This window comes from Falco cherrug, chromosome 4, assembly GCF_023634085.1.
Source record: "Falco cherrug isolate bFalChe1 chromosome 4, bFalChe1.pri, whole genome shotgun sequence".
Lineage (NCBI taxonomy): Eukaryota > Metazoa > Chordata > Aves > Falconiformes > Falconidae > Falco > Falco cherrug.
The window spans coordinates 38,556,879-38,582,725 of record NC_073700.1 but is presented as its reverse complement, the minus strand read 5'-3'; the positions used below and the strand labels follow the sequence as shown (position 1 = coordinate 38,582,725).

The window sequence follows — 25,847 nt, the reverse complement described above, 5'->3', positions numbered from 1 at the left end:
TGCTTACCCTGGGTGAGCGCCGGCTGCGCGGGTGCCACCTCGAAGCAGTACAGGAGGTTTTCTCCCTGGAAAAGAGGCAGAGGGGATGGGGCTTGAGTGGGGCCGTGGGGGGCAGCCCTCCGCACCCCCCTGCATCCTTCTACACCCCAGTGCACCCATGTGCACCCTGCTGCACCTCACTGCACCCCCCTGCATCCTTCTACACCCACATGCACCTTGCTGCACCCTTCTGCATCTGTCTGCACCCCACCGCACCCCCTGCACCCCGCTGTACCCCATGGGACCTCACCTTCCCTGCCAGCACCAGCAGCCCCGTGTCGGCATCATACAGCGGGATGGTCGCCCTGCAAGGGAATGGAGGGTGCTGAGCGGGGGGCAGCCCTCAGCACAGCACCCTGACAGCCACGGGGCTGGATCTTGCACTGTCCCCCACTGCTGCAGGCCCCGAACTCCGTCCTGGGGACATGCAGGCAGGATCAGGCCTGCAGCAGCACCTGGGTGCCCTCAGCGTGCCAGGCTGCTCCCCTGCCTTACAGCGCCTCACGGCGCGACCCTCGCTGTCCCACCCCGGGGTGGCAGGGTGGCAGTGGGATGGTGCTGCCGGCACTGCTGGCTGCTCCCAGCCCTGGCTGCACGGTGTCTGCCACCAAGCCGTGCCCAGCCATGGGGTATCCGGCTCCCAGCCACAGGGTATCCTGCTCCCAGCCCTGTGCCCTGTGCCCAGCGATGGCAGCCTGCCCTGCCCAGGGAAGCCACCAGCACCTGCACGGGAGCCCTGGGGCCGGCCGGGCCGGCTCGGGCAGTTCAGAGCAGGCGCATGGCACACCCCGGCACGCCGCACACCTCACCTGGCACCTGCCGTGCCACCAACCCCGGAGCGCCCTGCGGTCAGGGCAGTGCCAGCTGGAGCGTGTCCCTGCGCCATGGCCATGTCCTGCACCCTGTCCCAGCCTGCGGCCCAGGGGGTGCTCGGTGGCTGCAGGGGACCATGGCTGGGGGAGCGCTCAGTGAGCGGAGGGACAATGACCGCGGGGATGCTCGGAGGGGACTGTGACAGGGAATGCTTGGTGGCTGCAGGGGCTGGTGGTGACGAGGAGCACGGAGCCGCCACTGCCTTCCCTGGCAGGGCCGGAGGGAGCTCGGCAGGCAGAGAACAAAGGGACAATCTGTTACTTTTGACATTTCTGTGGCCTTGCTGAGGGGAGAGAGCTGTGCCGTGCCGTGCCGTGCCAGCCCTTTACACCATACAGTGAAAACAAGGTTGTGCCATGCTCCTGCCCCAGCAGGTCCCCATGGCAGGGACACCCCGGTGGTGCCACAGGATGGCACAGGGGACAGCCCCAGCTGGTGCAGCACAGTCCTGCCCTGGGACTGTTGGCACGATGTAGGCAAAGATTGCCGGGGCAGGGTTCCCTGCCCAGCTGCGGTCACCGTCACCAGCACTTCCACTACCGCTGGGGCCTAGGGCTGGGACAAGGACACCCTGGGTGTCTGGCTGTCCCCGTGCTGTCCCCATGGTGCCGAACCGGGACTGCTGTCCTGCAGCACAGCTCTGCCATCACCGGGCCATGGGGGCAGCCCTGCGAGGGCCCCCCGCTGTCCCCCCTGCCCCCAGCAGGTGGTGGCAGGGGTTCTGCGGATGCCGGGGCACACTGGGGCTGGGGTCCCCCGCACACTGGGTATGGGGGTCCCAGGGGGTGCCTAGGGCACCCAGCCCCTGGTGTTACGGCGGTGCCAGGGGCGCTGTGCATACGAGGGAGATACCTACAGGGCCCCCACAGGCGCAGCAGGGGCGCTGGGACGCTGGGGGTCCCGGGGGTCCCGCCCCGTGTCGGGCCCCAGGTGCGCGGGGGGGCGGAGCCTCCGGGGCAGCCGCGCCCCACCCCTCCTCCCCCACAGCCAATAGGAAGGCGGCGGGAGCTCAGGCTCCGCCCCACCGCTTTAAAGCCGCCCCCCGCGCCCGGCGCCGGCAGAGGGGAGCGTCTGCCCGGCCGCTGGCTGCTGCCGCCATGGACTGACCGCCCCGGCCCGGCCCGGCCCGGTGAGTCCCGCGGTACCGGGCGCCGGTGCCCGTGCCCGTGCCCTGCCCTCCCCACGGGGCCGGGGGCTCGGGGGGCGGCGGCCTACGGGCGGGAGTGAGCTCTGCTGGGCCCCCCGGGGGGATTCGGGGCGGTGGTGGGGCTTGAGGGGCCCGGAGGGCCTCGGCTGAGCAGCGGGGCACCGGGGCTGGCAGCCCCCCGCGGGTGGCAAGGTGGCACCCGGGGCTTGGCTGCAGGCAGGGCACCCGGGGCCAGTGCCTTGCTTGCAGGCCTCGGTGAGGGTCGTGCTGTGCTCCCTGCCAGGCCTTGGCCGGGCCATGGGGCACCTGCTGTTCCCTGCCCAGGCTGGTGGCAACTTGGCTGGGGTGGTGAGGGTGTGGGCAGGGACCCTGGTCCCCTGTCCCCTGCCTGTGCCTGTTATGCCATGGGATGTGCTGGGGTCTGGCCTGGGGACCTTGGCCTGGTGCTGCTGCTGTCCCAGGAATGGGAGGGGATGTGGCTGGGGGTAATGTGGAGCTCAGCTCCTTCCAGCTGTGGCTGCGTGGCTGTGACCCACCCTGGCAGCAGGAGGGCTGCAGGACCCCGCTGTGGTCCTGGGCCCATCCTGTGCTTGGCCTGCCCTGGCAGACGTGGCGGCAGGGCTCGCCCTGTGGGGTCAGGCAGAGGTGGGAGCTGCTGGCAGCCGTGTCCACCACCCTCATCGGCAGAGGGCTCGGCTGGGGTGGGGTTTGGCTGCCTTCACCCTGCCTGTCCTCAAGGGCCAGCATCCCGGGTCACTGACCTGCCGTGGTGCTGAGCAGAGTCCCCGGGCGGTGCCAGCAAGGGTTTTCCCCCCAGCTGGCACAGAGGGACGGGTGCCAGCAGGGCCACCGGCCAGCCTGGCTGCTGGCTGGCAGGGATACCCCACCTCTTCTCCTGCTGCCAGCAGTGCTCCCTGTGTGCTTCATTGTCACCTGGCATGTGCTGAGGGGGTGCCAGCTGCTGTCACCCTCTCTAGGTGTGACTTGGGCCACGGTGGGGTAAGTGACCCTTTCCATGCCCAGCTCCCCTCCTGGGTCGGCAGCTGTCACAAGAGCCAGCACATCCCAGCAGAGATGCCTCAGTTCCAAGACCCCTTTCCCCAACCAAAAACCCCCACTCATGTCATGTCCCCCCCATACAGGCTCTTGCCAACGTGCCCCATGCTGGCAGGTCTCATCCTGCTGGGACCGGGGCAGCTGGACTGGCCTGACCCAGCCGGGGCCATGCTGCTGCCCACACGGTGCTGGGCAGTGCCGCCGTCAAGGATGACAATAATGACTGTTTTTCCCTGTGCCACGCCAAGGCCGGCTGGCCTGCCCGGGTGGCCCTGACGCAAGCGCTGCTTGCCCGGCTGGCTCTGCCGGTGGGACGCGGCAGGAGGAAACGCTCGGGGACAGCCGCGACCGCCTCAGTCACGCCGTAGGAATCTGCCTGTGCTGCCGGGGCCACGCGTGGCACCATCGCCGGCCTCCTCCCAACCTCTGCTGGGGTTCGGGCTCCTCCGGAGGCGGTTTGGCTGCCAGTAAAGCAGCTCTGCTGGTTTTTCCTCCTTGCCGGCACCTGAGCCGGGGAGCGCGGCCGGGTCAAAGGGGCAGGAGTGTTCCAGAGGGGCTGGCGAGTGCCCTGGGGAATGCAATAACCAGGCCTGCATTCCTCCGGGGCTGCTGCGGAAACTTTAATTAAATAGGGAGGGGAGCCCAGGAGGAGGTGGGAGCTGCGGTGGTGCAGGGTGGGTTGAAGGGGAGGAGGATTAAGGGCTTAATCCTGCATCCCCCTGGTTGGGTCTTGGGGACATGTGCTGACATGGGTTTGGTTGGGGGGGGGCGTAAGGGAGGGGAGCAGTGCCTGCATCCCGCCCGGTGAAGACACAGTGTCCCTCCCTGTGGTGACAGGAACACACGCAGGGTCCAGCTTCGTGCAGGGCCCCTGTCCTGCCCGCACTGGTGCCCGCCGGCTGAGGAGGCAGCCTACCGGCCTGCCGGCAACAACGGTGGCTTTGTTCGGCTGCAGAGCCTTGCTTGCCGGTGCGGGAAGGGACATCCTGGCTGTGCTGCGTTCCCTGGGGGGAGCAGCCATGTCCCTGAGCAGCGCGGAAAGGCAGGGACCCCTGGGAGGGCTCCTCTGGCCCGTCCTGCACAGGTGTCACCCTGTGGCATAGGGACAGCATTGGCCTCGTCCATAAAACGTGTGGCAGGTGTGAAGTGGGGTGTCCCTGGCAGAGTCCCTCACCCTGGGCAGGCAGTGGTACAGCCTGGCCAGGGGGCTGCAGGCAGGGAGGGGGGGGACACACAACACTCCCACCCCAGCAGGCTGGCAGGGAAAGGCTGAGCTGGGACTGGGGGAATCTGAGCCCAGATCCTCCCCGCAGCCGGAAAATATGAATAATTCGGCAAATATCTGCGGTGCAGGCGCGGGGGAGCCCAGCCAAGGCAGCAGCAGGCCGCTGGCAGGGCGGTCCCAACACCTCCAGCAGAACTGGGGGCCCCTCTCCACCCTCGGGGACCCCCCCTGGATGCGGGGAAGCTGTTCCCCTGTCCCCCCTGTTTCAGAGGGGTGAGCACCCCAGCGAGCTGGGGCTGGGTTAACCCTTACAACGGTGTCAGCAGGGAGGCGGTGCGCGGGCGGGATGCTGGCGTGTGCCGGCGGAGCGGGGTGATGCCGAGGGAGAGGTGGCGGAGGCGTGCGGGTGGAGCAACCGTGCCAGCCTGCCCGGCGCTCGTGGCGAGGCGGGGATGCATGGCCATGGCTGGGCCGGCCGAACCTGCCCAAAGCGGGGAGCCTGGCAGGCGGGGAGGAAATGCCAGTATAATTAAAGGGACTGGAGAGACTTGGAGTCAGCAGCTGGTTGCGGCACGGGACACGTCAGCGAAACCCGACCCTGGCATTGCAAAACCAGCCCTGGCCTCGCCAGCCTCCCGCAGGCCTGGCCACGCTCCGGCACTGCTCACCCGGGTGGCCTGGCACTGCTGGTACACCGGCACCCTGCGCCCTGGCAGCCTTTGCCTGCCAGCCAGCATCCTCTGGCTGCCGGAGCCACCTGGAGCGCTGGCGGGGTGGCGGGGGGTGCCAGGGCTGCCCCCAGCCCCCTGAGCCCCACAAAGTGCTCCGTGAGCTCTCCATGATGCTTTCTTGGCTCTACTCTGTCCTCATCCCGGGCACCGACAGCCTGGCCATGATGTGGGGGTGCAGCAGGACCTAGCGGTGGTTGGGGGCTGAGCTGGGGGTGCCAGGGAGGGGACTGGGTGGCGGTGACCCCCTGGATACAGCGCAGCTCCTCAGCACTGGGGGGGTGGGGGGCTGACGGCACAGGTCACGGCAGGGCAGGGCCACGCGGGCCAAGTGACTCAGTCAGTTGTGGTGACCCTGCCCAGCAGCAAGGGCGCACCCCACCCTCGGGTGCACCCCACCCTGGGGGGGCTGCCCGGGGAAGAGGCAAGGTCAGAACCTGCCGCTGCGTTAACCCCATCGGGCTGTGGGTGGGCACCGGTGCCCCCGAGGCACGGGGGGCTCTGCTGGCCTGGGGCACAGAACGGGTCCAGACCCTCCTGGTGCAGGACTTGGTGTCCTGTCACCGCCGGTGTGACCGGGACAGGGCCCCCCACAGCGGAGGGGTGGCCAGGGCAGGCAGCACGTGCGACCCAGCAGCCCCTCGCACACGGTGGAGGCCCCTGTGAGCCGCAGGGAGGGTGTTTGCCTGCAGCCACGAACCAGCCCTGAGCCGGGGAGGAGGTGGCGGGGCTGGGGCTGGGGAAGGGGCTAGCGGAGCGGGATGCCGGCAGCACCCCCACCTCGGGCAGCCTGGTGGGGTTTGCCTCTTCCCTGCCTGGGGACCCAGCTCCGCCACCCCCACATCCCCTGAGATGGGGTGGCAGGAGATGGCTGGTCCTCGGCCCAGCCTGTGCTAATTAGGAGTGTCATTAAAAGGGCTGAAGGGGTTGAGAGAGGAGCCAGCCCTGTGGGGCACAGCCAGCTGTGACGGCGGCGGGGGTCACCCTGGTGAGCCTTGCTCACCCCAAGAGCATCCCCCCTTCCATCCCCACTGTCCCCAAGGGACAAGGACGCAGCCCAGCGTGCTGTGCAAAGTCCCCAGGGTGCCAGCATTGGCAGGGAACAGCAAGGTGACCCACGGATCTCAGGGGACAGGAGCCAGCTCAGGGGTGAGTACGAGCCCCCTGGACTCTGTGGGACACTGCGGGGCACAGGGGCGACCCATGGGGCAGGGAGCACCCAGCTCCTTTGGTCCTGCAGCCTGTGCTCGGGCACCCCATGGTGGGGACCACGCCGTGTGCCCCCATCCCCGAGCGGGATCGCTGCTGCCGGCGATCCGATCCGGGCAGGAGCAGACGCTGTGCCGGGACGGCGGCACCAGCAAAGGGTTAAGCCGAGCTGGGAGCTCGGGAAGGCCGGCCAGGCTCCCACCCCCTCCCCGGGCTCCTAGGCAGAGCCACGCTCCCTCTGCATCCCTGTGTTTGACTTGCACCCTGCCGAGAGCCGCCGGGAGGTACTGGGGGTCTCGGTGCCCCACCGCAGGTAGCCCCGAGAGACCTGGCCAAAGCTGGCGGGACACGTCTGGTGGCAGAGCCTGGGGTGCGCAAAGGTACCACGTCCCTATATCTTGGGGGTCCAGGGAGGGAGAGAGCGTGGAGCTGGGGTGGGCAGCCGGCGTGGGGCTTCCCTGTCACCAGCTCTGTTGCAGGCTGTGGCAGCGCAGAGGAGGCAGGAATGTGGTGGGGACTCTCCCACTCCCTGGGCAGTCCCCCCGGGGCTGGAGGGTCCCAGGCAGGGCACGGGGAGATGGCTCTCCCCCCAGCAGGGGTGCAGCGGTAGCAGCTGGGGGTCTGAGGCACCCCACAGCCCTGCCCGCCCAGAGCTCCCCCCTGCTGGGCCCTGCCCCTGACCCTGGCTGGGTTTCTCTCTTCCGCAGAGCTGACACCATGAACCAGCTGATCCTTTGCACGCTGCTTCTCTTGGCCCCCAGGGAGCTGGCTGGGGCATGTCCCGCAGGCTGCCAGTGCCAAGACCCCAAGACCATCCTGTGCGCGGCCAGACGGGGCCAGACCGTGCCCCAGGGGCTGCCCCCCAACACCCTCTCCCTCTATGTCTTTGAGAATGGCATCACGATGCTCAGTGAGGACAGCTTTGCGGGCCTGCCCACCCTCCAGCTCTTGGACCTCTCACAAAACAAGATCACCAGCATCCAGAAAAACATCTTCCAGCCCCTGACGGAGCTTGTCAACTTGGACCTGTCCTCCAACCAGCTGCAGGAGATCACTAACGAGACCTTCCATGGGCTGCGGCTGCTGGAGCGGCTCTACCTGCAGAAGAACAGGATCCAGCACATCCATGCTGCTGCCTTTGACACACTGGAGAACCTGCTGGAGCTGAAGCTGCAGAACAACCAGCTCTGGGCCGTGCCACCCCTCGACCTGCCCAACCTCCTGCTGCTGGACATCAGCTGGAACAAGATCCCCACTATTGCACCAGGGGCCTTCCATGCTGTCAACATTGAGTCCCTGAAGATTGCAGGTCTGGGCCTGACGAGCTTAAACGAGGAGCTCTTCCAGGCCCAGAACAACCTCCACGAGCTGGATGTCTCCGACAACCTGCTGGAGCGTGTCCCGGCGGTGCTGCGGCGGCTGGGGAGCCTCACCAAGCTCAGCCTGGCTGGCAATGCCCGCATCTCCCAGCTGCCAGCAGAGGACTTCCACAACCTTCACAACCTCCAGGAGCTGGACATCAGCAACCTCAACATCAACACCATCCCTCGGGATTTCTCCAGATTCTTCCCCAGGCTGCGGACCGTGACAGCCGCCGGCAACCCCTTCAACTGCATCTGCCAGATGAGCTGGCTGGTGCAGTGGGTCAATGCCAGCAGCGTGGTCCTCCGGCGGCCTGAGGAGACACGCTGCCACTTCCCCCCAAAAAACTCTGGCAAGCTCCTCCACCACCTGCAGTACGCTGACTTTGGCTGCCCCACCACCACCACCCCCCCCACCACGCCACGCACCACCACGCTGCCGCCACCTGTGCCGCTCCCCACCAGCAGCCGCCTGGCACCGCAGCCCAGCACTGCCGCTCCCACCCCGGGGGCCAGGGCTCCCCAGGGCAGCTCCACGCCGGTGCCCTTCAGCGGCACCCTGGCCCCCACCAGCCCCCTGCCGCCCATCTGTCCCCCTCGCACGTGTCTGAACGGCGGCACCTGCCACCTGGGTGCCCTAAACTACCTGCAGTGCCTGTGCCCGGTGGGCTTCGCCGGGGTGTACTGCGAGGTGGAGGTGAGGGGGACGACGCCAGCCCCAAACACGCCGGCCCCGCCACCCAGCCGGCGGATCAGCATCGCGCAGGTCAGCAGCACCTCCCTTAAAGTCGACCTGCAGAACTACGTCCAGTCCAAAGCGCAGCTGAAGGGCATCCGCTTGAGCTACCGAAACCTCTCCGGGCTGGACAAGCGGCCGGTGATGCTGCGTTTGCCGGCTTCGCTCTCTGAGTACACAGTGCGGGCGCTGAAGCCCAACTGCACCTACCGCATCTGCATCGGGCCCCTGGGGGAGAAGGTCTCCAAGGAGGAGCACTGCGCCGAGGTGCAGACCTTGCCAGTGAGCCACCAGCAGCACTCCCCCGTCACCCAGAGCAAGGACAGCAACCTCACCCTGATGATTGTCCCCGCACTGGCCGCTGTGCTGCTGCTGGTGGTGGTGGTGACCGTTGGCATGTACTACCGCCGGCACCGCCGGGCGAAGGCGCACACTGGCACTGGCGTGGATGCCAGCCCACTGGAGCTGGAAGGGGTAAAAGCCTGCCTGGAAAATGGGGATTTGAACAGCCACGGCCACAAGGTGCCAGAGGCAGCAATGCTTTCTGGTGGCTCCGAGTGCGAGGTCCCACTCATGCAGTCGCACTACCCCAGCAACAACAACACCCCGGGGCTCAAACCCTCCTATTTCTGAGCCAGGCATGACAGGGCTGCGGGGCAAGGGGAGCCCCAGACAGACAAGGGTTAAGACAAGGGTCAAGCTCCAACGGCAGCGCTGGGGCGAGGAAGGTGAGGAGTTAACTGAATTAAGGCAGAAAAACCCCAAACCCATAACGTGCAATTTCTGAGAGACTGCCACGCTTCGGGAGGAGACACTAATTTTACCGTTCAGTGCCTTGATTTCTGTGACTCTGCGTAGAACGTGGGTAGTGAGAGAGAGGGGTTGGGTTTTTAATTTGGGGTTTGGGTGGGCTTTTTTTAGCCACTGCTAAAAAGAAAGCTGCCAGTGACTCGGCTAAGGGATGTCCACGTGCTGGTAACAAGGGTCCTTTAGCAGAGCATGGCCCGTGACTCTCGACTCCCTGGAAGCTGATGTGAGGAATAAGGCCCGGCCGAGGTTCTGGGACCCTCGGGACCCCTGGGCCGAAGGAAGCGCCAAGCAGGCAAACCGGGAATTGAAGCTTTAAGAACTCGAAGAGAATATTTATACACGGTTATTTCCCATTTCTTCTGGGAAAACATTTTTGTTTTTTTTTCCTAGTACAGGTTTGTGTACATCTCTTTTGTAAGGCAGACCAGAAGGGTGTCTTTTTGTAACAAAAAAAAAAAAAAAAAAAAAAAAAACAACCCCAAAAAAATAACAACAATGAAAACCTCTGCACAGCCTTGAGCGCTTTTGCAGGCACTGCCCATCTCACCCCGGGGTGCGGGCAGCTCGGCCTGTTCCCTGTGGAGGAGCGGGAAGGCCAGCCGTGTCCTCCCGTTGTTGTTGGCGAGCGCCGGGATGAGTCAGGGCGATGGAGGGGGGAGTTTTCCTGACTCTGGGCAGCGGCGCAGGGGAGGCATCACCCCCACAGCGCTGTCCCCCACCGCGGGCGCTGAGGAGGTGTTCCCAAAACAGGCCACGGGTTTCCAATCAGCCCCTGCCCTGCACATCATCCAGCCTTACTTCATCCCTCCCTGCCTGCCAGATGGCTCCGGGGCCAGCTGCGGGACAAACAGCCCAGCCCAACCTCCGTAACCTCCGAATGTCACCCCCGGTGGCACTGGGACCCCTGAAGGGCCCGTGGTAAGTGTCAGCCAGCTTGCTTCCCCCCAGATTGGGGGGGGGGGGGGGGCGCTGCAGCCAGAGCCAAGGCTTGGGGCCCCCGCACTGAGCCCCCCACCACCCAGCCCCAGGAACAGCCGATTTCATGCGCTGGCCCCGGCGGGGAGGGCTGGGAGCCGGCGCTCGGCAGATTCCTGCTGCCAAGTAGTTTCTGCTCCAACCCTCTGGTTTTAATCGTTTTCCAATCCTTTATCTTTTGGGCTGGAATTTTCCAGGTTGGGGCCCTGCCCGCTGAGGTATGTTTGATTTGGAGAGAATGAGCAAAAGCGGGCTGAAGCGCGGCGGCTGCCGCCAGCAGAGCCGAGGGTCACCGCCATGCCGTGCTGGCCACGCCGGCCCTGGCAGCCCGGCGGGAGGCACCGCTCGGCCGCAGGGTACGGCCCTGACCCCACCAGCGCCCGGGTCCCGCTCGCCCGGGGCTGCTGGCGGGAGCGAGCGGCTCTGGATGCAATTAGGGGCATGGGGCGGCAGTGGGGGCCGTCTGGCGCAGCCCCCCGGCTCCCAGGTGGGCTTCCGGCAGGGCTGGCTCCCATTAGGGCCGGCGCAGTGGCAGGAGGGGCCCCTTGCCGGCGCGGGCGGGTCGGTGCGATGGCCACGCTTGCCCACTCAAAGGGCCCATTGTGGTCCTCTCCCCACAGATTTTTCAAATTAACATCCCAAATTCCTCTAAAAATTGCTGCTGTGTAAATATTTTCACTGCGAGCTTTGTATATTTTCCAGCCCCGCGAGGAGGAGAGAAGAAAAGTCCCCGGCGGAGCTGCGGCCTCGTGCTGGGTGCCTCTGGCCGGCGGCTGCTGTAGCCCCCAAGCCTGGCTGGGCATGGGGTCAGTCCTTGCGTGTCCCCTCGCCGCCGGCACTGGGCAGCAGGGACCTTGCAAGGGCACTTAAGCCCCCTCCTGGCCCCTCGCTTTCCCTCCTGCTGCTTGGCTTCATGATGTGCCCTTCCCTTTGTTAGCAAAGGTGTTTTCCCCACTTGCAAACTGGAGGTTTGCAGGGAGCCCCCCACGCGCCAGGTGGGTGCCCAGGGCCCCCACGACCCCTCAGCACATCACGTCGCTCCTGGGGGACTTCCAGCAGCTCCAAAGTGACCACATCTGCGTTAGAGATGCCACACTGGCTGCCCCGGCACGGCAGGAGCAAAGCAGGGGCTCGGCTTTGGCAGGTGCAGCGCAGCCGGGGAGCCCTGTGCCAGGGTTCTCGTGGTGGCACGGCAGGGCCAGGTGCCAGCCGGGAGATGTGGGGAGGGGGCCAGGCTGGGGCTGGGCTGCTGCCAACTGCAGCCACATGGGGAGGGGGCTGCAGCAGCACAAAGGGGCAGCGGGGCTCAGCCTTGGCACGGAGGGGTTTGGGGATGCTGTGGCCAGTGCTTGGCATCCTTTGGGGCTCGACACCCACAGCTGCACCCAGGTGGCTCTGCAGGAGCTTGGCCGTGGCCAAAAAGTGCCCTTCCAGCCCCCACACTTCCCAAACCCAAGCGCAAAAGTCCCTGTGGCCACCGCCAGCCCCGGCGCGCACCAGGAGCTGCTCCGAGCGGCACATCATGCGGCGCTGCTAATTCCTCCCCGCTGAATCAGCTCTGGGGAAGGATTGCAAAACCCCCTGAAATGAACTCAAAAAAATAACCCTCTCACTATGCAGCCTGGCGGGGCTGGTAACCGAGAGCCCCGGCCAGAAGCCGCTGGCAGGATGGGGGGTCTCGGTGGGAAGCTGCAACAAGGAGCCACCGGCTTCACCAGGGCAAGTCCTGCTGCCCCAGCACTGGCCCAGCCCTGCCCAGCACGGGCACCATCTTGCCTGCACCACGACGGCTGCAAGTCTGGAGGTCTCTGGCCTTCAGAGAAACACCCCCAGCCCCACCATGGAAACCAACGCCTGGTCCCCGGGGTCCCCCAGGCCCCCACAGCCAGAGCAGAGCCCCAGGGGGACGCGCTGCCTCGGTGCAGGATGCCGAGGGTCCCCATCCCCGCTCCCCTGGGGCAAGGCAGGCGTGTGCCCGTCCCGCAGCCCCACACGCTGCCGCGAAGCATCTCGGCTGCCAGGAAGAGCTTGTGGAGAGGCAGAAATCCCGCCGGCTTCCTGGAAAGCTGGGAGGCTGGGGCCGGGAGCGCCGGCTGGCTGCAGAGCTGCTGGTGGGCCAAGGCCGTGGCCCATCTGGGAGCGATTTCGGCGCTGCAGCCGCTCGCTGCCTTCCCACCCCAGCACCCCGTGTGTGCACAGAGCTATTTTTACACGGCGTAATTACCGGGGCAGGCGGCGGGGCTGGGTGGCCACCCTGGCGTTAACTCCTTCGTACGGCTGCCCATGAGCATCTCACCCCACGGGGATGGGTCCCACTGTGGGGGTGGCACCTGATGGGGTGGTCTCTCCCCCTCCTCGTGTCTGAGGTTGGCAGCCAAGTGGGAGCAGCAGGAAAAGGCCCTGCCCCGCTTATGGCAAGCAGCCACCGGCCTGGACACCTGTGGGAGGAGGGGGTGAGGGCAGGGGTCTGCAGGGGGATGGGCATGGGCCAGTGCTGCTCAGGGCTCTGCCATGGAGACCTGACCACTAGGGTGGGTGTTGCCAGAGACCCCCAAAACACCCAGCATGACCCAAAAGGGCTGCTAAGTCCCAGGAAGAAGCAGTGCACTGGCGTCGGGGCCAGGCGGGATGGGAGCAGGACTGGCCATCAAGGCCCCATTACAGGTGGTGACTGAGAAGAGGTGGCAGGATGACAGCGGGGACACGTGCCTTGGTGGGGTCCTGTGCCTTGGTGCCCTTGAGAGCTGGGGCTGAAGCCCAGCCCCCACGAGCCATCTCAGCCACAGGGCTTGGCTGGGGCAGGGGCAGTGGCCAGCGGGCAGCTGAGCATCCCTGGGCAGCATCCCTGGGGAACCACCCAGGCCCCTCCAGGCCCTGCTCCAGCGCTGGGGGAGCCAAACAGCCCCAAATTCCTCCACAAACATCCTGGCGTGCTGGCTGCCCGCTGCCGGCAGGTCCTGGCTTCAGCACCTCCCAGCTCTGGTGGACTTTGCACCGTGAAGGGCGGAGGGCACCTGGCCATCCCCACCACTGTCCTGCCCTGTGGAGACCTGCCCTGCGCTGGCACATGCCACAGGGACATGGCTCCCCAGGACATCTGCAGACACAGTGCCCTCAGCCCTGCCAACCCACCCTCAGCCTTGAGCCAGCCGTGGCATGGGCAGGAGGCTGCCCGCCCCCCTGCTCGGTGAGTGTGCACCCCCAGCCTCCATGGGGACATTTTTGGGACACCAAAAGACATGGTGACACAAGGGAGCTGCTGTTCTCACCAGCCCTGGCATGGTGACGGCCCCATCCCTGGGCAGCGCGGCGCTGGCTGCCGGGCGCACGGCAGTGGGGTCTGGTCGCTGACCCCGAGTTGGAGCCAGTAACCCAACCCCGCCGGTGCTGGTTGCAATTTAGGGCAACAATAACCTATTGAGGCCCCTTCCTGGCTCCTGCCCTGCTGCTCCTTGATCTAATTAAAGGGGGCCAGGGAGGAAGACAAAACCTGGATTGAAGGGAACGGCAGGTACCCGAAGGCGGCATGCTGAGGACCATGGCACAGAGAGGCTGGGGACACCTGCGCCTCCTGCCACCCGCTCCCTCAGGGGTTTGGGCACTGGCCGGGGATCAGCTCCTGAGCACAGCCCCGGCACAACCGGGGTGCTTTGAAAATCAGGTTTATGTGGTCGCAAAGATCTTGCCTGCTCAGGATTTGGGATGGGGGACCCCCAAAATGCACTTTCTGATGTGGGGGTGAATGGCACATCCCTGTCCTCTCCCTCCATGGATGCTGGGCCGGGGTGCAGCCACCCCATGGGATATGGTGCACGCTGGGGGTGTCCCCCACCTTGGGGCATGCCACGGCCCCACTCCGGGGTGCCACATGGTGCCTGGGACACATGGCCATCTTGGTGGGCATGGGCCCCCGTGGCAGGGCGTGGTGGGGATGCGGTGCGGACACGGTGGGGACGGGGGTCCCCTTCCTGCCGGCCGGGTGTCAGTAATGAATGGTATGAGTTTCCTGCCCGCCCACTGATTGCTTCCTCAAAGAGCCTCAATGAGCTGCTGCCGCTGTGCCCAGCTCCCCACGCGCGGTTCGCAGCATGGCCTGCACCGCACCGCTGCACTGCTGCACAGTCCCCCATGCCCCATGCTGGGCTCCCACCGCCACACCGGAGATCCACGACGAGCACCCCCAGCTGCTCCACCATCCCTGGGGTGCCAGACTGCTGTTCCTGCAGCAGCAGCACCCAGCAACCCCCCTGCACCAGCAGCTCAGTTCGGGCACTGCCTCTGGGGGGACCTGGTCCCCCCCAACACTGCGCCCCTGCCCTAGCCACAGCACCGGGGCTCCCGAGCACCGCACCCCGCTGGCCCCCGGTCAGGACGGCTTTGCCGCAGGGAGAGCACAGCCCCCACTCGGCACCGCTGCTGGGAGCCAGCCCAAATCCCCCTCCACCATTTGTCATCTTTGTGAGATTTATGGTGGGGAGTGGTTGGGGCTGGAAGCGCAGCCATTCCTGGCCTAAAAAAAGCACCTCCTGCTCCTTGGCGGCTCCCCGGCACAGGGGGGTTCCCGCTCACCCCCCTGCCCCCAGCCCCTCTCCGTATCGCCACGCAGCCGCAAGCCGGCAGAGGCCCAGCGTGACGTGCAGGCAGCGCCCGCCAGCCGCATTCCTGGCGGCCGATAAACCCAGCAGCCAAAATAACTCCAGCCTGCGCAGAGGGGGCTGAGCACAGCCTGGCGTCTGCATCCAATTTAGCCGGGCTGGCTCGCCCCGGCCCAGCGCCGGCGGGGAGGCCCATGCACGCAGGGTGCATGAAGCAGCAGGATTTGGGGTAATTCCCACTGGATTCTCCTCTGGCAGCAATAAGGGACCCCCAAAGTGTCCCCTTGCAGCATGCTGTGTGCCCTGGCCTCCTTTGGGAGTGTTCACTCTGGACTCTAATGATGGCTGGTCGCTGAGGCTGGACATGGCCACCCGGCGGCTCCCTTTGCCCTTTGTGCCGGCAGGGCTGGCGAGCAGGAGAGCCGCGGGCTGCTCACCCCGGGAGTTCACAAGAGGGTGAGGGATGCTGCGGCAGCTTCCCTGCCTGCTCCCACCTGGGGCTGCTCCCCCGGCCACCGTGCCAGCACCTCCCCACCATCCCCGCAGCCGATGCTCTCCCCTCCTGTCAGCCCCGGCTGCCGGCTCAGAGCTGACACGGTGGCGCAGGGGCAGCCGGCACGGTGGCCAAGGGCTGGCCCCGCTGTCACGGCTCACTCAGCTCCTTGCCAGAGGCCTCGTATCGGCACCCAGCGGCTGCCGACCACCCAGCCTGCTCCAGCATGCTGGCCCACCACAGAGCCTGCCCGGCGTGCAGCGAGGCTCCCGGTGTCCCTGTGCTTTGCCAGCAGCTCTGGGGAGAGCCGGCAGCTTCCAGCACAGCCCGGCAAGGGCCTTGCCCCAAACCCCCATCACCCTGGTGGGATGAAGGCACTGCCTCCTCCTCCCTGTCCTGTTGCCTTGTCCGCACCGCAACACTAAGCCAGCTCGCGGGGCAGCATGGGAGAGGCCAGGCTGGGTCTGACCAGAGCGTTCCCCACCTCTGCCGTGCCCTGCAGATGGGAGACAGCTCCATCGCGCCTTACCAAGGGGCGCTGACCCTTTACAGCTGCAGAAGCTCCTCTTCCACTTCCCCAAGGGAGGCCCGGTGAGCCTGGCTCTGCCGCCGGCCTGGCCGCGGCTGGCTGGGCAGCCGCCACAGCACCATGGCACAAATCACCGCGGCGCCACCAGGAGCGGGTGGTTGGGGCTGAGCTGCTCCAGCACATGGGCAGAGCCGAAGGGATTGGCTCACACATAGCGTCTTGTGCTACCCCAGTGCACGCACCCTCCCAGCTTACAGCCACCTCAGACACTGCTGTGCTGTCCCCAGCAGTGCCAGCACCCGTCACAGTGCCACAGAGCACCCGTCCCACCTCAGTGCTGCTGGGGACACCTCCGCACCATCCCCAGCACTGCCACCACCCCATGGCACCCAAATAGTGCCGGGGATGTGACCATGCCATCCCCAGCCTTGTCCCCAGCTCTGTGGCTGAGCAGTGCCGGTGCCAGGAGCTCTCCGCCGCCTCCTGCTCTGCCACTGTGCTCCACGTGGGTGTCTGACCACGGCGTCCCTGCTGCACCACCCTGTGTCCCCACTGCCCGTCCTCCTGCCTTGTGGTGAGTCCCCATCCCTACCCGGGTGAGGTGTCCAGTGCCATGGTGAGCATCGCCTCGCCGAACCGCCGTGTGTCCCACAGCTTCACCTCCCGCTCCCGCATCTGCAGGGGCACAGACACAACGTTGGTGGCACCAGGGCTGCCCGGCCAGCCCTGCAGCACCACCTCCTTCACCAGCCAGCCTCCCTCCATCCCCAGCAAGGGCCAGGTCACTTGTGGAGGGGACCGCCTGCTTTCATGGGGGACAGGCCATCCAAAAAGCACCTTGGGTCCTGGCACAGCTGCCACAGGGAGTGGGGCTGGGACATCCCGGTGGTGCCAGGGCCACCTTCCGGGTGAGGACTGTACCTGGCTGAACCCGATGGAGATGAGGCAATTGCTGGAGCCCATCCAGAGCAGCCGGGAGTCCTTGTTGTTCTTGTGTCCCAGGACACTCTGCAAGGCACAGGAGACACAGCTGTCAGCATTGCCACCAGCCATGCCAGGCATGCCACGTGGGATGCACATTTCACCGGCAGTGGCTGTGAACCACCCTGGGGCCAAGCACACGGAGCCAAGTGCTGGCTCCCAACTCCGCTGAGAGATGCCCACGGTGACAGTGCAGTGGGGACAGCCTGCAAGCGGTGACAGTCCTCAGCCCCAATCCTGTGCCGGTGTGGTTGCATTGTGGAGCGGCTGGCCTGGCTCCCGGCGAGGAGCGGAGGGTGACAGCAAGTAACGTGAGCGTGAAGGGGCACAGGACAGCTCCCTGGCCCCTCAGGGCTCTCCCCACACCCTGTGAGGGGGCTCGGGGGCCATTGTGCTGCGAGGAAGCTGTTCCGTGCTGGCAGGCACGGGAAGAGGCTTGGCCGTGGCCATAGTGACAGAGGGACTTACTTCCCTGGCTGCATCCCCAGGCTCTCAATCCGTGCTGAATCCCGGCTGCAGGAGCTGTGTGTCCGGATGCTACCAAAACACATGGCAAACTGAGCCCAGCTGCGCTCCCCACACTGCCCTGAGCCCCTGCAGTCCTGCTCCACCTCTGCCCTGGGCTCCCCCCGGGGCTGGGACGCCCCCAGCCCACATCAGCGCCTCGACCTGCCCACCATCTCCAGGCTGGTCTCCCCACAGGCCCTGGTGCCGCTCTGCCCAGGATGGGAGGGAAAGAGTCACCATGGGGCTGGTGGCAGCTCCTTGCCGGTTCCCACGTGGCCCCCAGATGCGTCCTGTGGTTCCCAGCATCCCAGTGGGAGCCGGCAGCCAGCACTCACCCCACGGCGCAGGCAGTGCTCGCAGCCCCCTCGCTCTTGTTTGCAAAGCACCAATAAAAGACTGCTAACGATTTCAGAGCTGGCATGGAAAAGCAGAGGACTCTGCCAGAGCTAAACGCAGCGTGGCGCTTCCGGCACCTCCGTGCAGGGCAGCTGGACTTGGCGTGGGGGCAGGAGGGATGGGGTGGGCACAGGAGGGTGCCCACATGTCCACAGCCCCCCGGGTTGGCACGTCCATGCTGACGCGGTGCCGGAGGAGCTGTGTCCCGTGAGCTGCATCCCCCTTGGTGTGAACACTGCGCACCACCGGGTCACAACTACACTGTGCCTGCCAGCGAGGCTCTGCCACCACGGCGGGCTGGCGAGGGTCTGTAGAGGTGCTGTACCTCCCACTCTCCCACCAGAGACACCCCACTGGGAGCAGCCTCTTCCAGTACTGGCCACCAGACCCAGAGGGATGCCTGCTCTCCGGAGAGACCCACAGCCAGGGCGGGAGAAGGCACACGGTGCCAAGCTCATCCTCCCCCTGGCTCCAGCACGCACGTCTCCCTGCCAGCACAAACACGGCACTCTCCAGCCAGCGCAGCTCATTTGGAAGCAGCAATGCTGGCCAAGCCGAGCCCAGCGCTCCCAGCCGCGGGGCAGGATGTGGGGCAGGAGGGGCCCGTCCCCCACCTCCAACACACTAACACAGGAGCTGGCTCCTGGGGAGGGGGAGGGCCTGGAGAAGGGAACACATCCCATGATCGGTGCCAAGAGGGATGGAAACCCCAGGAGCCGAGGCCAGCCTGCTTGTCGGCCAGAAGAGTACTTCTGCACCTGAGCCATGCGGCCGTGGCATCCAAAACTCAACAGCTGGGGATTCGATAGCCAGCGGCGCCAGCTCCACCGCCTCCCGTGCACGGCTGGTCCCCTGGGCCACCCAGCACAGCACCCCAGAGGTGGTGGCGAGTGGCAGACCCCAGGGCGGGCGGCACGGCTGGCAGAGGGCAGGGCAATGCTGCTGTTGCTCCCAGCCCACGTTGTGCTGGCTGCGGCGCATGGGCCATGTTTTCCGCATTAGTTCCATCCTGGCTGAGCAGTACGTATGGCAGCAAGTATGTGGGGAGGCCAGGGCTGGGGCTGGGCTGCTCCGCTTTTGGTGGTGGCTCAGGCACCCGGCTGTGTCAACGTTGCCAGAGGCGAGTGTATGGGCCCAGATGGCAGTCAGACCTGGCAGGGGGGTTGGTCCCTGAGGACCTCCCACACCGTGTCCTCTCCCTCGGTGCTGAGAGTCTTGGCAGAGATGGGGCTGTGTGACCTGGCACCAACAGTAGACACTGGTGTGGTTCGGTCAGCAGGGAGCCCCGGGGCAGCCGTGGGGCTGCTGCGGGTCCCTGGGGCTGGGCACAGACTCTGGCATCCAGCCTGGGGTGATGCTGGGACCCCACCGTGCCCCTGGAGCCGGGGACCAGCAGCAGCCTGAGGGCCAGGCATCCCTCCTGAGCTGCTCACCCCCCTGGCAGGCTGAGCAGAGCCCACCAGTGCCAGGCCAGCACATGGGGAGCCGAGGAGGCCTCCCAGCTCCCCAGCCACGCCAGACGAGGCAGCCCAGCCTCCTCCAGCCCATTGCACGGGTGCAGCCCAGCTGGTTTCAGGCAGCCCAGGCTGGAGGGAGCTCGTGCTCCCTCCTCAGAGCTGGATCAGCTGCATGGGGAGGGTTTCCCAGCGCTGTCCCTCTCCCCATCTCAACACATCCCTCCCAGCACAGGCTGGGTACAGCACCAGTACGCACAGCGCTCCCCGTGCAGCCCGGAGCACTCGGCTGCAGGACGCAGGGGGCTGCGGGGGGGCTGGCCCGTCGGACACAGCTGTTGGCAGCGATGCTGCGGCAGGGCTGGGTGAGCTGGTAACAGCTGCCCACGGGGAGCAACCGCCTTCAGCTCCTCGGCTGCCTGGGAGAGCCCAACACAAAGCAAATACTGCTGCGGTGCCGGGGTGATCCCTGGTGATCCCTGGCTCCGTGGGAGCCGCTACCCTCAGCCAGGATGCACAGCAAGGCGAGCTGGAGGTGGGGAGCCCAGGGCAGAGCCGTGGGGCTGGATGGGTGGGAGGTGGCTGCAGGGGTCACAGCTCTGCCCTTGGCAGAGACCCTGTGGCTGGCAGGGGCCAGGACAGCTCAGCCCTGCCTGTGGCTAGCAGACCATGAGCATGGCTAGCAGACCACAAGAATCTTACCCCTGTGGAAAGCAACCCCAGCAGAGGGTCCTGCGTGGGCACAGGAGGCACCAGGGCCAGGTTGAGCCATCCGTCTGCTGGTGGGTGCCAGGGCAGGAGGGAGGGGGTCCCCCCAGACCGGGGCACTGCCATGGGCTCTGGGGACAGACGCCTCCTCCCTGTACCAAAGGCACGGGTCCATGCACATGGGGGAAGCCGTGGCTCCCTCCAAACCCCATAAAGTTGCAGAGGGCAGGAAGAACGGCTCCCTGGGGAGCCGAGGGGGCTAACCATGGCACCGCATCCTGCTCTGGCACCAGAACGTGAACGATCTCCCTCCATTGCCAAATCTCAGTTACTCCAGAGGTGGTCAGGAGAGCAGAGCAGCCTCTTCCAAGCCAACCCTGCTCCTGATCTCTGCTCAGAACTCGGGGAGACCAGGAGCTGCCACCTGTCCCCAGGGATCCCAGCCACCACACATGGCAGTGGCGATGCTCTGGTAGCCATCACGCTGCCAGCACTGGCCCCTGCCCACTGCTGGGTGTGAGGCATCTGTGTCATGGTGGGGCAGAGCAGGGTGAGCCCCCTCCTGCCTGTGCTGCCTTCCTGATCCCAGGGACAGGGCAGCATCACTGCAGTGCCCCTGGGGAGCTGGGCACCATCAGTGCCGTGCAGGCTCTGCCTCTCCCTCCCCCCCACCAGCACAGCCCCCAGCCTAGGTCCGGCCTCTCCTGCCCTTGATGAGGCCAGTGTGATGTCCCAGGGGATCCAGGCCCTCCTGCCCTCGACGAGGCCAGTGCGATGTCCCAGGGGATGCTGCTGGCCCAGCAAGGGCAGGAAGGGGAGCGGGTTCCCACCGGGACAGCCCTATGGCTGCGGAGGCTCCCACCTCAGCACTGATGCCCCGGCATGGGGTCGGGCTGGGAGCACAGCTCCCTCCCCGGGGAAGGCGAGGGGAGACTCGCTGGCCACACGGGCTGGTCAGACTGCAGCACCCATCAGCACCCATTCCTCCTCTCCCACATCTCTTCTTGCAGCCACTGTCCCTGCAAGCTCTGCCATGAGGCCGTTACCAAATCCCCAAAACGCCTTTGCCCTCTTGAGCATGAGCCTCCCCGGCACCCCAGGTTGGGCAGCAAGCTGAGGGCTCCTGCAGTGCCGTGCTGGAGCCCCAGGTGAGCGAGGCAGGGACCTGCACCCTGCTGCGCCAGCAGGGCTGTCCCCAGTGCGAGGGAAGGGCACCCAGGTGAGGGCAAGCCGGTGCCCCTGTGCACCCGCATCCCTTGCGATGCTGCTGGCTCATCCCGAATCCTCCTTGACTTCCCCATGTCTGCCATACCAAGCGGCATTCCTGGGAAGGACGGCCGAGGGGGAAGCAGAGCAGAGGAAATATAAACAGTCCCGTGCAGCTACGCTGGGGAACAGAAGCATGAGAGCGCCGAGCGCACGGTGCTATAAATAGGCAGCCCAGAGCCAGGCCAACTTTTTCAAAGCTTCCCACGGTCTCCTTGGGAATGTGGGATGCTGCAGACCTTCCCCCAGCCTGGAGGAAGCCGCTGCTGAGGCTGGGAGTCAGGTACCCCCGGGGTGACCCCAGCGTGGGATACCACGCTGATGGGGTGGGGGGGAAGAAGGCTAAAAGTCTCTCTATGTCCTGATGCGCCTTCCCCCAGCAAGCAGTCCCCAGCCAGCCCCAGACTGGCAGCCAGATACTGGGCAGAGGTGACACGTAGGGATTCGTGGGGTCCTAGCTGTGGGTATGGATGGGTCACTCCAGCCTGGATATCGCCCTTACCACAGCATCACCCCGCTACCACGGCCATGCTTCCCATGGAGACCCTCTCCCTGCCATACTCTCCCACCGCGGCAGGGGTTGATGTGGCCCATGGGATGGTGGCTACAGCTTGGGAGAGGGGCTGGAGTCCCTCTCCTACCCCTGGGGCCACAGGCAGGGCTGGGGCACCCCCAGCCTCAGCGGGACAGCACAGTCCTGCCCCACACTGGGTGTGCTTGCAGGGCTGTGAGCCCCATGTGCTCCCAGGCCCTGAGCTCTGCCCCAGCATAGCCCACCAGGTGGAGGGACAAACCCACAGCAGGGCCAAACCCATGGGGACACCCTCCTGGCTGTCCCCAGGCACCCTCAGCTCCGGTCCCACCACTAAACCAGAGTTCATTAAAACGTGAGCAGAGGCGTGCACTCGCCCGGTGCGCGTGGCCGTTCCCTCGCCCCCGGTCCTGCTGAAATGCCGGCGGAGGAAGTTTCTCGTGAGAACGAAGCCAGCTCTCCTCCATCCCACACTGGCCGCGCTCGGCGGCAGCCCCGCAGCCCAGCGCCGACGGCACCCACCCCGGCCCTGTAATGGGAGCCAGGTGCCGGCCAGATGCACGCAGCGTGCGGGGGCGGGATGTGGCCCATCGGCTCCGCATGCTGCCGGCTGGGAGTGATGCCGTGTCCGCTGGACACAGCTCTGCTGCACCAAACTGGGGCACAAGCACACGTGCAGCCACGCTGCCCGCACAGCGCAGGACAGTCCCTCCCATGTAGCAGCTTTCTGCCCCCATGAGCCACCAGCTTCTTTCCAGCAGTGTCTGCAAGTGTTTTTGATTGCACATGCCTGTCAGTAAATATTTTTGAGGATGCACCCCCAGCAGATATAGGTTGATTGATGCATACAATGATATGCATGTACAGCTGAAGGTCTAGTATTTTCTCCCTGCACCCTCATGGGTTGCCGTGTGCACCTCGCTTTGGAGAGCACTGCTTGAGAGGACATGCAAGACCCCGGCCCACTGTGCAGGCAGTGTTTTGCCCCTGCCAGCCTCAGGGAGGGGAAGCTCAGGACCCAGAGGAGAGGCTGGCCAGGGGCGTGGGCAAGCAGAGATGCCATCCTAGTAACCCATGCCATACCCAAATCCCTGCCCTGCACTGGTCCTGGTGACCCACGTGGGGCATCAGCCGGGGTATGGGCACCCTCCCAGTGCCCCGACCCCCCTGCTCAGTACTCTGTCCCCTGTCCCCTCACGCCAGTGCATGATGCACCCCAAGGGCACGTCCCAGGGGGATGTGGGAGGGAAGTTTTGTGGGGTTTGCCCCACATTGCAGGGTGGGTGAGGGCGGGAGCAGCAAAGCACTGAGCCCTGGCAGAGCCAAAGCCATGAGGAAGAGGATGTGACTCGCTTCCAGCAAGAGAGTCAAGGCAAGGAGGGCGAGCATCAGCAGCCATGGGAGGGGAGGGCAGGCTGCAGCCAGGGCAGTGCGGCCTTGGGAGGGGATGAGGCAGAGATTGGGACTCACAGGACCCCTCCAGGACAGCAGCACTCAGCCCCAGCCCCAGCCAGGCAGGGGGAGTTGCAGCTGCACAGGGAGGCACAGCAGGACCCGCTGCAGCAAAGGGGTGGCTCCGGCATCTCCACTGCCAGTTTAGGGGCACCAAGGAGGCACACTGAGCAGCAATGGGGTGCAAGCACAGCCCTAATGCTCGCAAAGGGGCTGCTGAAGTTGCAGCTCCCTGCTCCAGTCCAGACGCAGCAATGAGAGGCTGGGGGTGAAGCAGGATGAGGCCACTGCTCTCCCAAGGGAAACCATGGCCTTGTGTACGTACTGGGCACCCTGTGGGGTCAGCCAGACCCCAGCCCTGCCACTCTTGCTGTGTCATGTGATCCTGCCTACTACTGGATGTGCTCAAAATAGCTGCCACGGACATAGCTGGGACTGGGGGGCTCAGGCCCCCGCCAGGGGCACTGCCACGGAGTGCAGGCAGCCTGCCAGTTACCCTCCTTGCCACCCGTCCTCGGTCCCCAGCCCCATGTGTGCTGCATCCGTGAGACCTGACAGCAGCATCAAACATCACTTGGTGACCCCTCCTCCCCGAGGCTCTTATTTTAGCTCCTTTTCACCCTTCTCCCCCTGCTCTAAAAGAAGGAATGGCTTAATGAAGCAGGTGTGGCAAATTAAGAAAACCAGCCAGAGAAACAGCTTTCTGTCGAAGCTGGCTTCGGCACCGTGTGCTGCAAAGGGACTGGGGTGAGCCAGCAGCAGTGCCGAGCCTGAGCCCAAGACCTTGGCCTGCTGCTGAGGAAACCCAGCCCGCGGTGCTGCAGGGGCCAGCCCAGCTGGAAAACTCATCGCGCTGCTCACCTTGCTCACTGCTGTGAAAAACTAGGCAACTTCAAAGCCAGGAGCTCACGAGGTGCTGGCACTGCACGGCGGCCCCAGCATCACCCGGTTTTGTAACTACGCTGGCCCAGGGGAGAAGGAGCCTTTCCAAATAACCCGGCCCTCCAGCAGCCGGGGAAAAAAGAAAAAACAGAACACGGGAGTGCTATTCCTCTTGGCTAAGCAAGCCCTGCACAAACTTCTAGAGGATTTATGGCATTTTAAAGTTTTCCCCTTCAGCACAGTACTTCTCCAAGACTAAACATCTTCATCAATTCTCAGCCGGCTGGGGTTAGGGCTACGGCACGGCAGTGCTCGGCCGCGGCAGAGAAGGTGCATATTTCTCTTGGCAAACCCCGAATGCTGGCCCCGGGCTGGATCAGACGGCAGTGGAGGGAAGTGAGCTGCCTGCTTTGAACAGCCACCATCATTCACACGTTATTTTTAATAGCTCAGCGAGACAGAGTCCACCCTCCCCAGGAGACTTGGCTCGAGCCCATCGCGCTCACAGCTTTGCCGAAACGCCATTATACAAGCTGACAGGTCTGGCAGGGGGAGAAGCAGGGGGCAGGCGGGGAAGGGAGCAGCGCCTGGGGCTGTCGGTGGATAGGCGCAGGATGAATTTGGGAGCAGACACTGGTACCTTCCATCCACACCAAGTGGCACCCAGAGCAGGGGAACGTCACAGGGGCCACTTGAGGGCTGGGAGCCCTTTGCCCTGGCTTGTTTGCACGTGCATCCGTTGGGTTTATATTTATATGTTGTGGTGCTGTATTTATAAGGCTGCCTGAAAGGTCAGGGCACCACACGTACCTGCAGAAAGCACCTTACAGGAGCTCAGCACCTGGGCTCCATGCAGAGGCAACTGGAGGGTCCCAATGCAGCATACTGCCAAGAGCACCAGCTCCTCCGGTCACTGCCCAGGGCTACTGCTGTGCCTGAGCACAGGCACCACAGGCCATCAGTGCCTGGAGCCCATGGGTATGTGCACACCGGTGGCAAGAGAGGCACAAGGAGCAGCAGAGCTCACTGCAGCCATCTCGCCCTGCTCTCCGCTGCATCCCTCCCCTCCCAAAGGCTTCCAGCCCCTTCTGCAGTGACGGCTGGCAGTCGCCGGCAGCCAGAGCCCTCAAGCCACAGGAAACCTCTAATAAGAGGCTGTTTAAACTCGATGTCAAGGCTTAAGTCCTCTACTTATTTCCTAATGGCTGCTATTTGCTGAGCTGTGCGGATCCAGCCACCCAGCCATCACCCTTTGCAGGTCCTCATCCCCAAGAGCCTTTTGCCCAGCTCCCACACAGTGGCACGGAGCCCGGGAGCCTGCAGCCCCACCGCAGCCCTCCTGCCCATGGTGCTTGGGATCACCGCCTGCAGGGTGCTGGATCACTGCCCGCAGGCAGACAGCCCCAGCAGCAGCATGCCACTGCACTGGGGGAGCTCGCCAACCTGGGGGGAGGGCAGAGGTATCCAATGCTGAAGCCCACCGGGGTGTAGGATGAGGCAGCCCTGTTCCCCCTGCCCTCAGCCCCTCCACCGCGTTGCCGCTGGGGCCTCTCCCAAGCCGTGCTAGGGCTGGGACAGTTTGGAGCTCCAAAGCCCACCCCACAGCAGGCAGTGGGCACCCTGGCTGGGCAGGGCTGCCTGCACCATGGCACCCAGCACACCCGGGAGGGACAGTACCTGGGAGGCAGTTGGGCTGGCTCGAGGGTCAAAGATCCGCAGATTCTTGTCCTTTTGAGATAAAAAGAAAACAGAGGAGGGTTAAGGACCCTGTGGCTAGTGGGATGTCAGGCTGTATTTGGCAGAAAACTGGAGCAAGCAGCCCCCCTCCTTGCTGCCCATCACTCTCCTGCCTGCAGTGCCCGCCCCTATGGAAGGCTTTCAGTGTCCTCTAGG

General features: G+C 65.3%; 3 protein-coding genes across 4 annotated transcripts in view; 1 reads left to right on the top strand and 2 right to left on the bottom strand.

Moving 5' to 3' along the window:
- The window catches only part of CORO7 (coronin 7), a 38,777-nt gene that overhangs the window by 4,350 nt on the left and 8,580 nt on the right, over positions 1 to 25,847 (bottom strand). The window contains 5 exon segments of the mRNA XM_055707845.1: positions 8 to 65; positions 290 to 344; positions 16,369 to 16,451; positions 16,698 to 16,784; positions 25,632 to 25,682. Of these exon segments, the coding sequence (XP_055563820.1) occupies positions 8 to 65; positions 290 to 344; positions 16,369 to 16,451; positions 16,698 to 16,784; positions 25,632 to 25,682 (334 nt within the window).
- Positions 1,223 to 9,690, top strand: VASN (vasorin). 2 transcript variants are annotated; one of them, XM_055707846.1, is made up of 2 exons: positions 1,223 to 2,036; positions 6,985 to 9,690. In XM_055707846.1, exon 2 carries the CDS (start codon positions 6,995 to 6,997, stop codon positions 9,005 to 9,007), a length of 2,013 nt encoding a protein of 670 aa, XP_055563821.1. In that variant the 5' UTR covers positions 1,223 to 2,036; positions 6,985 to 6,994; the 3' UTR covers positions 9,008 to 9,690. The 2 variants fall into 2 exon arrangements, with proteins under 2 accessions (XP_055563821.1, XP_055563822.1); XM_055707847.1 differs by having other exon boundaries at positions 1,982 to 2,041.
- LOC129735894 (uncharacterized) lies at positions 9,639 to 16,362 on the bottom strand. The gene has a single exon (XM_055707849.1). It carries the CDS (start codon positions 14,611 to 14,613, stop codon positions 13,621 to 13,623), a length of 993 nt encoding a protein of 330 aa, XP_055563824.1. The 5' UTR covers positions 14,614 to 16,362; the 3' UTR covers positions 9,639 to 13,620.

Coding starts and splice junctions, on each gene's coding strand:
- VASN (XM_055707846.1), top strand. CDS start 6,995: ATGAACCAGCTGATCCTTTGCACGCTGCTTCTCTTGGCCCCCAGGGAG.
- LOC129735894 (XM_055707849.1), bottom strand. CDS start 14,613: ATGACAAATGGTGGAGGGGGATTTGGGCTGGCTCCCAGCAGCGGTGCC.